This window comes from Rattus norvegicus, chromosome 17 (assembly GCF_021556685.1).
Source record: "Rattus norvegicus strain SHRSP/BbbUtx chromosome 17, alternate assembly SHRSP_T2T, whole genome shotgun sequence".
NCBI lineage: Eukaryota > Metazoa > Chordata > Mammalia > Rodentia > Muridae > Rattus > Rattus norvegicus.
In genome coordinates, this window is record NC_141550.1 from 12,363,964 (window position 1) to 12,378,019 (window position 14,056).

General features: G+C 49.2%; 1 protein-coding gene across 17 annotated transcripts in view; it reads left to right on the forward strand.

Moving 5' to 3' along the window:
- Auh (AU RNA binding methylglutaconyl-CoA hydratase) overlaps window positions 1-14,056 on the forward strand; it is a 94,814-nt gene that overhangs the window by 49,461 nt on the left and 31,297 nt on the right. For 5 of the 17 annotated variants that reach the window (XM_087590973.1, XM_087590977.1, XM_087590978.1 and 2 more), the window contains one exon: window positions 10,546-12,972. In XM_087590973.1, the coding sequence (XP_087447099.1) occupies window positions 10,546-10,555 (10 nt within the window). In that variant the 3' untranslated portion in view covers window positions 10,556-12,972. 17 annotated transcript variants of the gene reach the window in all.

Below are 14,056 nucleotides of genomic sequence, written 5' to 3' on the forward strand. Positions count from 1 at the left end.
GAGCTCCATGTTAAGGCGTGTCTGTGAGGTAATGACTGACATTTAAATCCTGTCAGTGTGTTTTGTTGCTAACACAGCCCAGAATTGGAAGCTCTGTCTATAACCTTTGTTGCAACCTCCTAGAATTTACATCAGAATCTGAGCTTATCTCAGAGTGCCCTCTGCCCGAGTCACCACTGTCCCGGGAGGATCATAAATAGCAAGAGGTCTGTCTGTGCCAAAGCCAACAGATAAGGTCATTCAGGAAGGAGAGCCTGCCGCAGCAAAATAAGACCTTGAGAGGCTTAGTAAGGAGGCCTTTCCAGACCCTCCAGAGCTGTGTCCTCAGTTCAGTCTGTACTGGGCTGGGAGTGGTGTGTATGTGTGTTGGGGGGTGGGGTGCTGTAGTCTGACTTCCTTGCTGTGCTAAGGGTTGCTGTAGAGGAAGCTCCTCTGTAGGACTCTCCTCTTGCCTTGGAATGCCCCTTCTGAGATCAGGTAGGAGAGAGTACACATGCGCCCACACGTCTAACTACCAAACTTGTAACCAAACAGAGACAAAGAAACTTAAGACTAGCTGTCCTGAGTTTAGCAAAAACAGTGTAGATAGATAGCACGAGGCTTCCTGAGTCAAGAGTCCGTTCACTCCAGTGGGCAAGGCCTGCAGCTCTCTGGTCCCCCTCCACCTCATCTCACTCCTGCTCTGTTCCCCGAGTGCCAGGCATATTTATTCATTTCACTAACACAGCTCTCGGGCCTGCACCGTTAGAGAAAGTGGTGATTGCTTTGAAGGAACCACAGACCTTCCTTTGCAGCCCAAGAGCAGAGCAGGAGCCTGTCCCGAAGTAGAAAGCACTGAAGAGAAAACAAGGGACAGGGTCTGAGGGGAGTGGGGCTCTGCAACTAGGAGGCCAGGGACCCTCACTGACAAGGTCCCATAGGAGTTAGGCTTAAGGCTTAAAATGTCAGGGAAGAGTGTGTAGACACAGACAGCACCCAAGGGCTAAGGTGGGAGGGTGCTTGTAGCCACAGCAAAATGCAGTAGAGTGTTCACTGTGCGGGGATTGGTCATGGCGGTAATGACTTCAGAGTTTATCCCCAGTGAGTAGGGGACCCAGGGCAGGTGTAATAGGCTTCTTGTCAGTACCGACGGTGGGCATGGTTGGCTGTGGCATGGCCTGGACAGGGCTGTGGGCAGATTCTGGGTGTGTTTTAAAGACAAGTCTAGAGAAGTCTCCAGGCAGGATGGATGTAATAAGAACGCGTGGGGAATGCGACAAGGCTTTTCGAAGAGCAGCTGCCTTCTCCTGAGATGTGAAGCTGCAGCCAAGAACCCCGTCTTGGATATTACTTGGATATTTGGTTTAAAATGGTTATTAAATATCTAGACGCTCTTTTAAACAATGCCAAGGAGAGGGGCACAGTCTGAGCTGGGGATAAAACTACAGGACTTGTTGTTATCCCCCCTAACAACCTGCTCTAACGAAAGGGTCGTGAGCCCAGAAATCTACACACTCCATCCCCAGGGCGGGCATTAACCTGGCCTCTCAGAGGAGGAGGCCATGTTTGTCTGACCTCGGCATAGGACTTAGAATTGGCCACTGTGGTCCTTCAGCTGCTAAGGCATCTGCCACTTGAGACCTTAAGGCCGGGTCTTTCAGTACATGTTGAACACAGTTAAAAGTCACTGGAATGTAGAAAAGTTTCAGAAAATAAGCGAAAGATGAAATATATCAGTTGACTATCTCTTATCCAAAATGGTGGGGTTGGGAGTGTTTTAGATCCAGTTTTCTGATTGTGGAGTGTTTGTATGGACTCATCCGAAAAGCTGAAATCCAAGATAGCCCCAGATCTCCAAGTCTGATGATTGCTCACTAGAGTAGGGTTTTAGAGCTTTTCAGATCACTAGGGTGGTTCAGTCAGTACCAGCAAACAGAAATGGCAGAGCCGAGAAAACTACAGGAAGCGCACTGTGTAGACGGACTTGCCCAGTGCAGCTGAAGGAGGCAGCCGAGTCTGAGGTATAACTAGGTGGGCAGGTCTGCAGAAAGTTACTCAGAATTAAGAAAGTGAATCACAGTGAGACTGAAAGGGTTAATGTCTAGGCTTCCAAAAGCCCTAGAAGGAGAGAAGAGAAAAGTGAGTCCTCATAAGTGAAAACAGAAATGGAGTGAGAGCAGACAGAGCTAAGAGCAATGATAAAATAGGTCTACCAGGTAGAGAGCTGCAGGCCCCAGCAAGTGAGCCATAGGACTGCGTTCAGACGCATTGGTACAAATAAACTTTCTTGTAAGTAGGAGGCACCTGGAACACACTTATAAAAAAGCAGCGGTTACCATGGCTGCTTCTGCCTCAGAAACTGTAGTCCAGACACCAATGGAGACATTGCGACATGCTAAAGAGGAGCACCACACGCAGAGGGTGGCTTGGCCAGACCCAGCGGTCAAGCACCTTATCTAAGCACTCAGGATTCTGAGGCAGGAGAATTGCTGTGAGGTCCAGGCTAGGTCTCACCAAACCCCCCAAAAGAAGGTGAAATGAGGTAATGATCAGATCAGGGAAAACAAGCAGAGTTGTATCTCAGACTCAGTATCTTTACTAACTGTCCATGATGGACACGACCACACCAAGACAGTTGACGGAGGTGCTGGGGCGGCCCTCACTGGCATAGATTCCATTCAGTAAAGTTGACAGCTGTGTGCAAAAAGCAATAAAGAACTTTGATTTAATCTTGGAAATCTATGCAAAAATGAGCTTAAAATAGAACATAGATATAGAACCACATGGAGTTTTGAAATCCACAGAAGTCACACACTTGTCCCAGTGTTGTAGACCCCGGGGGCTCATGGGAGTCTTGAGCTTGTGAACTGCACTCTGGAGAAGGGGGTGCTGTCGGTGCCCACCCTCATGGTTGTTGCCTTCGTGCTTTCAACATGTAGCAACTTGCTGTGTTAAAAGCACTTGCTGCAAAAGCCTGCCTACCTGTGTTCAATTCCAGGGCCCTGTACAAAGGTGGACAAAGAGAATCAACCCCGCCACGTTATCCACCGACCCCCACGAACTCACAGCGATGACCTTGTGTGTCTGCATTTACACACTACATACCCAATAACAAACATTCACAAAGTGCACCGCTGGCTCCGGGAGCAGCCCGTTACATTCCTCAGCTCAGCGTTATCGCAGTAACCTGATTTACGTATTCCTACGGCCAGCATCTCTGCATAAGGTTAACAAATGATCGTGTGAATGGTAGAAAGCAGATGTTTGGAAACCAAGTGTGTTCCAACAGTCAGGTAAAATGCATTTATCAGAGACAGTAAAAGGAGCTACACTAGCTCTGCCTGCAGCCGCCCCGTGTTAGGCAAGTGCTCTGTCAGGGAGCTAATGCCCAGCCTTCGGTGCTGGCTTCCTGGTCTTCTTCTGCCTCCAGTGTGAAGTCTGAGCTCAAAACCTTAGCTCCGCAGAATGTGCCTATGAGCATTTCATCTGGGAATTGGTGTCGAGCTGATTTGGAATAGGGTGGTTGGGAATACTCCGTTTTCCTTTATAAAATCAATACCCACGGCAGCTCAGAGGGCACGTGCTTTGCTGTCTGACCACAGCCTGTGCAGCTGACGCTAACCAGCCCGCAGGAGGCTGAGAAGGATGATCCGAGGGCCTGGTGCACTGTTGCCGCCTAATTGTTGCTTGCTACCAGTTTTCTCCCTTACGAAAACCTTTAATAGCTTTAACAAGCTAAAATTAAGGTGCAATAGACAGCACATATTTTAACACACAGTTTGGTAAGTGTCGATATAGACACAGGCATGAAACCGTAACCACTGTGGAGGTAGGGAACATGCCCAGCACCCCCGTGTTCTCCTGCAGCCCTGGACTGCTCACCGGTCTGTAAAGTGATGCTCTTCTTTTCTCTCCGGTGCTAGGGGCTGAGCTCGACTGGCCTTGGGTGCTGGGTGAGCACGCTGTCAGTGAGTCACATCCACAGCCTAGGTGATCGTGTGACATCATACGTGTGCGATGCTCTCTATTTGGTTTCATCCACTCACACGATTGCTTTTGGGCTCACCCATACTGTGAGTTTCAGTATTAATTTCCTTTCTGTTGCTAAATGGTGATGTGTTCTGTTCACGTCCAGCCTTTCTGTGTGGACAGACATCTGCTTGCTTTTACTTTTGGCTGGCGTGAGTGGAGCCGCTGCGAGTGGTGCCTCCACGTGGCTCAATGCTTTATCAGTAAGCTGAGATGTGGATGCTTAGACCAAAATGGTTCATCCCGCCTGCGTGTGCTTGGCTTCAGCGAGTTGCTACTGGTTCCAGCAGTGTGAGTTCTGCTGTGGGTGGCTTCTCTTTTTTTGGGACAGGGTTTCCCTGTGTAGCCATGACTGTCCTGGAATTCACTCTGTAGACCAGGCTGGCCTGAAACTCAGAGATCCACCCGCCTGGTCCTAAAGGTGTACGCCACCACATCCAGCCAGCGTCCACATTCTTAACATCATTCAAAGACCTCAGAGTGTTGGTACTGGGGAAGCCTATCACGTCTGCTCCTCAGGGGTTTGTGCTTGAACTCCTGCCTCCAGCTGGCAGAATCCACACTGGTCTCCTGCTCTGTTTAGGGTGTTGAGTGATCTGGTTTATGTTAGCAGGCAGTCGGTTTTTATCTGTGGTGTGAGGCACATCCCTGCCTGTCCTCACATCACACATTGAGAAGACTTACTCTGCCTTCGGGTCTCCATGGAATTAGTCAGATTGGCATCCTGTCTCACGAATGCCTTTGTCTAGCTTGGTGCCAGTACCACATGGTGAATCTTGAAAACACCTGAGTCAGTTTTTCTGCCCTGTTTTTTGGCCAGTTGTTTTGCAGAATCGTGCTCCTTTTCCTTTCCACACGAGTTTTAAACTCACTGTCAGTTTCTACAGATTCCTCTACCTCATTTTTTTTTTTTTAAAGATAGTTCATTCCTTTTGAGGGGACTAGGCAGTGCTGGGGATTAAACCTAGTACCTGTCACGTGCCAGAGTCACCAGGCTACATTCTCCTGTCAGAGGAGTGAGCACACCCCCAGGCCTGCTATTTACTGTACGCCTTATCTAGCCAAAGCACTGTCAGGATTCCCTGTCCTCAGAGGTGCAGGTGAGCTGGGGCGGTGACTGCAGGGGTACCTGGCTGTGCTCAGGGACTGCCTCTCCTCCGCTGTGGACGAGCTGCTTGCTGTCCACTTCTGTCAGACGTGAGCAGTCTGTCAGAATTGCAGAAGAAATGACAGGGGCCCCCAGTGCCTGTGTGTGCATAAGTGGCCTTTGTCAAGGGAACTTTTGCCACTTGTAAGATCCCTCCATGGAACTAGAATGGCAGTTTACACTCCCCTGCCTCACTTCCCCTTCATCTATTTTGCTCTCTTCACAAGAAAGTGGCCTTGAATATATTTCAGGGTCTATGGGTCACTAGACCTGACAGCTGTGTGCTGTCTGAACAGGTCCTGTGTCAGTCCATCTGTCTGTCTGTTCATTGCCATCATGGCCTACTCCTCTAAGGCCCCACTCTCCTGTCCCCACTGTCCCTGCTCCCTCCGATGTGCCTTCCCAACTGGGTGACCCTGAGCTCAGGTGGAGGCTCCCACCCAGGGCCCCTTAACCTCAGCTAAAAAGGAAGCGATTTTGATAAACCCTGGCTCGAGGAGCATTGAAGAAGGAAAACATGTAGACATGAATGACACGTGATAACACATACAAAACAGTCCAGGGAGATTAGGTTTTCGAATTCTCGTTTATCTTTTTCCTTTCATCATGTGTCGTTGTTCCCGTTCCCTTTCTAAAAAAGGGTTTCTTAAAAACCCCGTGTTGCCTGATGTCACTTGATTTTGGTTCAGATACTAGAGAAATATTAGTTCAATAAGTAATGATTGCTGATAGCCTTTCAGGGTTGTAAGCTGCAGGCGCTGCCGTGCTAACACACAGCAGTTCTCGTCTTATGTGTAACTCGGATACAGAGAAGTGTTTCACCATAGAACCCTTGTGGTTTTCAGCCCGAGACACTCCTCTTAACTATGATAAGGAAATGTCATGACATTAACGCTAAGTAGTTCGATACTTGAAGTGCATTGATAGGTTTTCTGTGACAGACAGATTGGCTTTCTCGGGGTGAACCATACACGATGACCCCGTGTTACTCTGTAGAGCCGAAACTCTCAGACTCAGGGGTTTCTGTGCCTACGGCGCTTACAGCAGGATCTTTTTTTATGATGAAGTAAATGCATTTTTTGTTTCTCCTGTTATCTTGATGCCATCTTAAGTATTTGGAAGAACACGATTGTCTCGTGTCTAGCGAGTCCTTAGAGTATCCTGGCCCCTTACTCCCTTGCAGTTCTGTTTCACATGAGTTTTGCACTTTGACTCATTGAGATTTCTTCTCGCAGTGGGCGCACTCTGCCCAGGTTTTCCGATGAATTAGCACTGCCGGTGCCCTTGGCCTCCGTGACCCCTACAGAGTTCCTGAGTCCTGTGTTTGCAGTTTGCAGAGCTGCATGGCCTCTGTGCTCTCAGCCTTGGCCTCAGGTTCTTCACACTCACACACACACACACACACACACACACACACTCTCTCTCTCTCTCTCACACACACACTCACACACACACTCACACACACATACATACACATTCACACACACACTCTCACACACACACACTCACACACACACATTCACACACACATACACACACACACTCTCTCACACACACTCACACACACATACATACACATTCACACACACATACACACAAACACACACATACATACACACATTCACACACATACACACATACACACACACTCTCACACACACTCACACACATACACACACTCACACACACATACACATACACACACTCACACACACATACACACACACTCACACATACACACTCACACTCACACACACACATACACACCTGTTCACAGCTCCTTTAAGGCCTTCTGCCCTGGGGATTTTCTTCTGCCCTGGGTATTCTCATTCCTTTCCTTAAGCTTAAAGTTCACATATTTAATTTGCTCATGTCTATTTTTATCTTTAAATCACGTTGTTTTGAGGGCCGCGCGGATAAAAACGCCGTGCAGCTAGGTTAAGGTAGCCACTCACTCAGCCACTTGTGCCGTCCGTGCCCATCACTTGAATCTCGGCAGCCCTCTCCACATTACACGCTGGACTCGGAAGCTGCGGTGCTTCCGGCAGGCTCTTCCGTCTCCATCAAGTACATTTTTATTCGTTTACTACCCCGCCCCCCAACACACACACACACACACACACACACACACACACACACACGCCCCTCGAGTTACAAGTTACTTTGGGCAGTTTCTACCCTCCAGAAGCGTCACACTCTATTCTGACAGCGCCTTCCCGACGCTACGCTCAGCTCCGGGCTGTGACTTCAGCTTGGTTTGGTTAATGCTTTAATGCCTTGGCTCCTCTTTTTTTTTTTTTTGGTTCTTTTTTTCGGAGCTGGGGACCGAACCCAGGGCCTTGCGCTTCCTAGGTAAGCGCTCTACCACTGAGCTAAATCCCCAGCCCCGCCTTGGCTCCTCTTGTGACTGCCTTTTAGGGGCCATAGAAAGAGACTAGCAGTCATTGGCGGCCTTGGGCTCAGTTCTCTTCTCTTCCGCTCAGCTTTCGCTTTGTGATCTGATCTGTCCAGTTAGGAGAGGTGTATTGCGGTGCCCACTTGCTGTGGTGTCGGTGTGGATCCCTTGTTTCTTACGGGATTCTCCTGCCATCTCCCTGCAGCACTTTTGGGCTTGCTGAGGTCTGGTCTTGGCATGGTCACCGTCTTGAGCACCCTGGTTCTCCATGCAGGGTGCTGCCCTGTGCCATCCCTATGACAAGTGCTGTGACTGACTCAGGGACAGTCCCATCTCGATGCGTCTCTACTCAGCCTTCTCTTTATTTCCTGGGTGTCTTAGAGCTGGAGTCTTGCCTTGCAGCCCAGGCTGGCTTCCTGTACCAGCCTCCGGAGGCGCTGGTTTACAGGCTCAAGGCCACCACGTGCTTGCCCAGCTACTGTTTCCCACCTCTGTCCCGTGACAGTCTGGGGTTTGTGTGTGCTGTGTAGTGCGTTTCATCGAGGAGGCCACTTTACCCTGTCCTCATGTGCCTTACTTGGGCAGAAAGCCATGGAGTAAAGATGCCTTGTGTCCCCCTCTGTGTCTGGCTTGTTTCTCACCTTGTGTCTTCAGACCATTGTGTTAGAGACCTTATAGACACTTTTATTTGTTTCTCTGTGTGTGTGTGTGTGTGTGTGTGTGCACTCACACACAGACACACAGACACATACAGACACACACACACCACATCATAAGCCGGGTGTAGTGCTTCACACAGGTCATCTCAGCACACAGGAGGTTGAGACAGGAGGATTGTAGCAGTCAGGCTTACACAGTGGAACCCTGTTTCAAAGAAAGAAGTTTTTAAAAATTCATATTTAAATCTACCAATCCTCTTTTTTTTTAAGTTTAAAAATAGAAATAACAATCGAGCTAGCATTAATTTATGCATTACAAAAGGGAAGCCATTTTTTGTGTGAGCTTCGGTTGTAGCCTGTACAGCTGTTTCAGGAAGCTGTTTTACTGCTCTCTCAAAGGGTTAATTGTGTCCCTTTCCCAGCCTAATGAGCCTCAGCTGCTGGTCTTCAGGCTTCGCCTTGCTGTGGCCCTCGCTGTAGAATGTGCTGTCTGGAAACATCAGCAGGGCTACTGCCCTTTCCCGGGGCCTTGGAATTAATTGATTAAATTAATTATTCTTAATATGTGTGGTCACTAGCACCCCATGGCAGAGGAAGTCTGGAGACAGACGCGGGGGTTCTTGTTGAGCAGGGAAATATAGGGATGGAATGTGGCCAGGCTTGGGGTGTGGCCTGGTAGAGCGGCTGGCATTTTGTGTAGACTTTTGAGACAAGCCTCTCCTTGGTACAAGACTCACTCCTCCAGCAACTGAACGCGCTGAAGAAACCCGGTGCTCGCTGAGTTACGTTTGCCTCTGCCTGGCGTTCAGTATGTACAGAGCGTTTGCCATTACGTTTGGCAGCCCAAAGCAAGTGCCCACAAAGTGGGCCATGACTCTCCTAAGTTCATTGTCTGTTGAACGTGTAGTAAATACTGCTTTGGGACCAGTGACACACCGAGCTTACGGTTTCAGAAAGATGGGGAAACTGAGCTACTCAGAACCATTGAGCTGGCCTGTGGGCGGCAGTTAGGGGGCTGGAGCGGACCGCTTGACTTCATCTGCTTGCCCTGAGGCTTTAGGATGTGACTTGACCCTTGGAGGCTGTCCCACCATTTATGTATGCACGCATGTATGTATGTATGTATGTATGTATGAATGTATGTATGCATGCATGCATGCATGCAGATCTGTTTTACATGGCCCTGTGAGGATACTGTGAGTTTATGTGAGGACAAACTCGAGTGTTAGCAGGTAGAGGCAGCAGTCGTTTAGCGCGTTTTATCTGTCCCCCTCTGGCCTTACTTGTCTGATAAACCATTACTCCCGTGCACGCATCAGGAGGTGTGGTTCTTGTAGGACAGCCCACATGGCCCACTTTATTCTGGTCAATGGGAGCTTTTCCAAACAAGCCTTGGTGGGTGCAGCTTATCAGAGCGCTCCCCCCCCCCCCCGCCATCTCCTTCTCTCCGAGAGGGGAGAGAGAGAGAGAAAGAGAGAGAGAGAGAGCGAGCCATAGGTAGCTGTCAAGTGTTTCCTCCGTTGCTCATATCCCTCGTATTTGTGATTTAGGGCAGTCTCTTGAACCTGGAGCTGAGCAGTCGGCCGTGCTGGCTTGCGGTCAGCTGCTCCACAGACCGGCTTGTCTCAGCATCCAGTGCTGTTGGTTACAGCTGTGGCCGCCATGGCCACTTTCATGTGGGAGCTGGGGATCTGAACTCAGGTCCTCGTGCTCTCGTGCAGCAAGCACTGCCCCACTGAGCCCTGCCCAGCCCTTCTCTCGAGTTTCCTAAGCTCTTTTCCTTTTTCTTCATCTTACCACCATTTTAAGACAAGGTCAAGATGTATTACTGTGAATTTGTATTAGAATTGTTGAGAATAGGCTGATTGCCACTCTGGGTTTTACTCTATTCTCGGTTTTCATAAACTCCAGCATAAAGGTTTTACTAATTCCTCATGGCCTTGCAGCAGAGTACCTTGGTCTCGTGTCCATTGGCACTGAGATCAGAGTCTCAGACATCCTGCTCCCCTGAGAAGCCATCTTGTCTCTGCTGCTCTGAGGGTCTGAGCCGTGCTCCTGGGGCACTCACATAGAAATGGAGGTTGGGTGGGGGGTGGCGGCGTCCATACCAGTGTGGCACTTGTTACGTTTGCGTGCTCAGTACTGCTTGAAAGGAATCAAATGATTTCTCTGAAGTTTGTATTTATCAGGACTTTTACCAGGCAGTGCCTGGGAATTCCGATGTGCGGTGGTGGAACGTGTGCTGGGGATGTGGGCCGCGTGTACCTGTGCTGTCTGTTCTCTGTCTCCCTAGTAGTTTGCTTGCTTGTGAGTAGTTATGGCTCCCTGCCCTGCAGGACCCTGTGATTCTCATCCTGGAAACTTGAAGGACCTTTTCCCCGGCTGTGAGAAACTTAGATGCACAGGCTGATTCCTTCCTGCCTCAGTTGGACCTTGCTTGCCCTGGGAGAAAGGAGCAGGCCAAGACCATAAAGCTCAGCTGCACCTGGCTAGCCCTTCAACCCCTCAGAGCGAAGAACGAACGCTAGAGGGGCAGCTCGGCCCTGAAGAGCACCCACTGCTCTCCCAGGAGGACCCAGCGTGTACACGGGGCAGCTCACAGCCCTCCGTGACTCCAGGAGGGGATTCCATTCCGTCTTCGGGTGTTTGAGGGCACCTGGACAATGTGTCGCATCCACAGACACAGAACGACTTTTTTTTTATGATGAATATTCAGGAACTGTTTGTATTTGCGCTTGCCTAAATTTCAAGTGGGTAAAAAGCATCAGTCAGAAGCGTCAAAGACGGTTTTATAAAGGCTGCCCGTGGAATTTTTATAAGTCAGTGACTGCTCTGAGTCAGGCGGCCCCCACCCAGTGCTTGCCATTTGGAGTGCTAATTATTATTATTTTGCTGATTTGCCTCATGAATGTGCACACATGCGCACTAATTCTGGTTCCATGCAAACATTCCATGACAGCCCTTTCTGTGTGTGACTTTAAGGTACCATTTCTAGCCCCAGTTAAAACTGTAGAACCTTGCTGTTCACTTGAGCTGTGGTTTGGCTGGCTTTAGCCGTTGTCACTTACTACGCTAATTAACAGCCACACCTCCAGCACCTTAGAGCTAGCGGACAGCATCCTCTTCTCCTGAAGCCCTTGGAGCCCAGGCTACAGGCACGCAGGGAAGGGTCTTGCTGACCAGGCCTCCGTTTTGAATCTCTGGGCCTGCTCTGTAAGTTTGAGTCACTGCCCACAGAGTTTGTGACCTTGTCCCTGTCTGGAAAGAGTGTCTGTGGCAAGGCTCTTCTCACGGGTGTAAGGCTCCTTAGGGTGCAGGCCTGCTTGAGGCTTGCGACAAGATTCTTCATCATTTCTGGTGTTTTCCTGAGGCTGTCCAAAAATCTTCTAAGTAAACACTTCACATCAATCAACCAGAATTATTGTCTTCTTGGTCGCTAGCGGCTGTGTGTGTGTGTGTGTGTAGGGGCTTGGGGGAGGGACTGGTGGTTGAGTGTGCTCGCTGTTCTGCCCTGGAGGGTGCTGAGTCAGTGCGTGGAAAGTAATGTGATCACTTGACCCCGGGACTGTGCTTTCTCTTGTAACAGTGTCCAACCCAGGGTCCAGGACAGCTGTGGATGCAGCCCAGCACAAAATTGTACTGAGGGTTTCTGTGTGATTATTTTCCTCCTTGTAATTTGATTTAATGGCTCTGGAGAATAAAATTTATAGACTTTGCGGATGTCAAAGGGATGGGCACACCTGCTAGAATGTTCCGTGCTGACTAATTCTTAGTGGATTTCCCCTTGGTCTTTTGAGACAAGGTCTGGGAGACAGATGTGTATCTACTAAGTACTTTTCTGAGTACCAAACATGTAACAGACTTTCATATGTAGGCTAGAAACACAGCTCACTCATCAAGGAGGGCAAAACTGCTTTGGCTGTGTTTTAGGAAGCAGACACATGCGCAGAAGAGATTGCATGCTACCTGGTGATCATTGGGGTGATTGAAAGTGAGCATGGAAGACAGGCGTGTTGGACAGATTACTGTTATGGTGGCTGTATGGACAGACACAGTGGGTGTGTGGACAGCAGTGTTTCACTGGGAGTGTGGACAGCAGTGTTTCACTGGGAGTGTGGACAGCAGTGTTACACTGGGAGTGTGGACAGACACTTACAACGGGAGTGCTGGAAGGAACCTGGTAGTCTCAAGTGGATGTTCTAAGATTGTTGGATTCTCTTCCCATTTCTGCTCTTATCAGGAGGCCCAGGAAGATCCTTCTCAGCTTTGAAGTGTCCTTCCCCATGGCCTCCTGGGGCCCTGGAGCAGTGTGGAATGAGTTTGGACTTGCAGTCGGCGTAGGCTGGAGTTTTAAAAGTGCACGAGGGTATAAGTTCGCATCTGCATTTCCCTACAAAAGTCTGAGCCTATGGACCATGAACTTGCTAAACCTGGCTGTGCTTTGTTTGTGCAGACGTCTGTTTTAGCTGTTGCCCTATACACAAGGAATCTGGGGCAGCACCGGCCTTTACAATAACATAGCTGCTTTGGAAGCTGCTTCTGTGTTTCCTCATTTAGCACCAAAAACATTTGACACCCAATACGTGCAAACACTTATGTAATGCACGCAGGAAAGTCTGGGAATCGCAGAAAGTTAATGCATGTCGGGGAGCGCGCATTGCTTTATGGAAAGGCTGATAGAATGCGATTATTCACCAACCATATATGTTTACTAAAGTCATTATCATAAGCAAGGCCTATTAAATGCTCTCCTATGCTCTCCACTAAGTGTCTGATGACTGTTTATTTTTGTCGGTGTGAATATTAAAGAAAAGCTAAGCAGAAGCAATCTTAATATCTTGTTGATTACGTTCCAGAATAAAAACGGCAGAACATTAAGCCTGCACGCCATTTGCTATAATTACTCCGAGTGGGATGTTGCTGGAGCTGTCAGGCTGTGATTGAGGCTCACTGATGGTTGGCACCAGCTGCGTGCATTAATTGTCTGCAGCAAGCGCACCCCACATTCACTCGCCATTTGGAGACACACGCTTTCCTGTTCACCGCGCTGTAAAGCATCTCACGAATGAGTGAGGAGGGACGCCGCCTGCTCCCAGATTTAGCTGTCACCTCCTGTCCACAGAGTCCATTCACTCAGCCCCACACAGCTCTGTGGATGTGAGCTCCCTGTGCGGCCAAGCATCTGGAGGGGCACTGGGGTTTATTTCGGAGACCTTCGGCAGCCTGTTTCTGATAAGGTTTAGGGGCTCTGACCGTTTAACTCTTCCTAGGCACAGGGATTCTAACATCACATTAGACGTTTTAATAAGGCAGTCCGACAGTGAAGCGCCTGTTTTCTTTTCCACTCAGCTTCCAAGTGGGCTTTTCCATAGATATTTAATCCTTGCAAAATGTCGGTATTTCCAGAAGCACCGAGACACATCCATTTTCGTTAAATGATGACTCCCAGTTTGCAAGTTCATTCGGACTGTGCCCAGGTGTTTGTGTGGGTGAGTCACTGTGGCGTTTGATGGGCAGGTACCTCATAGAGCGGCATGCAGGTTGTGCCATTCTGTCGGGTACAGCTCTAACGCTTATTTACCACAGGCTGAACCGAGCAAAGATTCCAAGTGTTCATTTATACTTTCTGCCTAATGGGATGTCTGTTTTAAATCGTAAGGCAACCCAAATAACGTGACTGTGGCTTCCCAGTGCTTATGCTGGGAAGTATCTCAGGGTTATTGTCTGGTGACTCCTGAAGCTCCCTAGCTGCTGTTTGGAGCCCGAACCTGTCATGTCTCCTGAAAGCAGTTTCCCTAGGGCACAGAGCCCAACTGAGTCCTCACACTGGCAAAGAGCCAGGTGTGC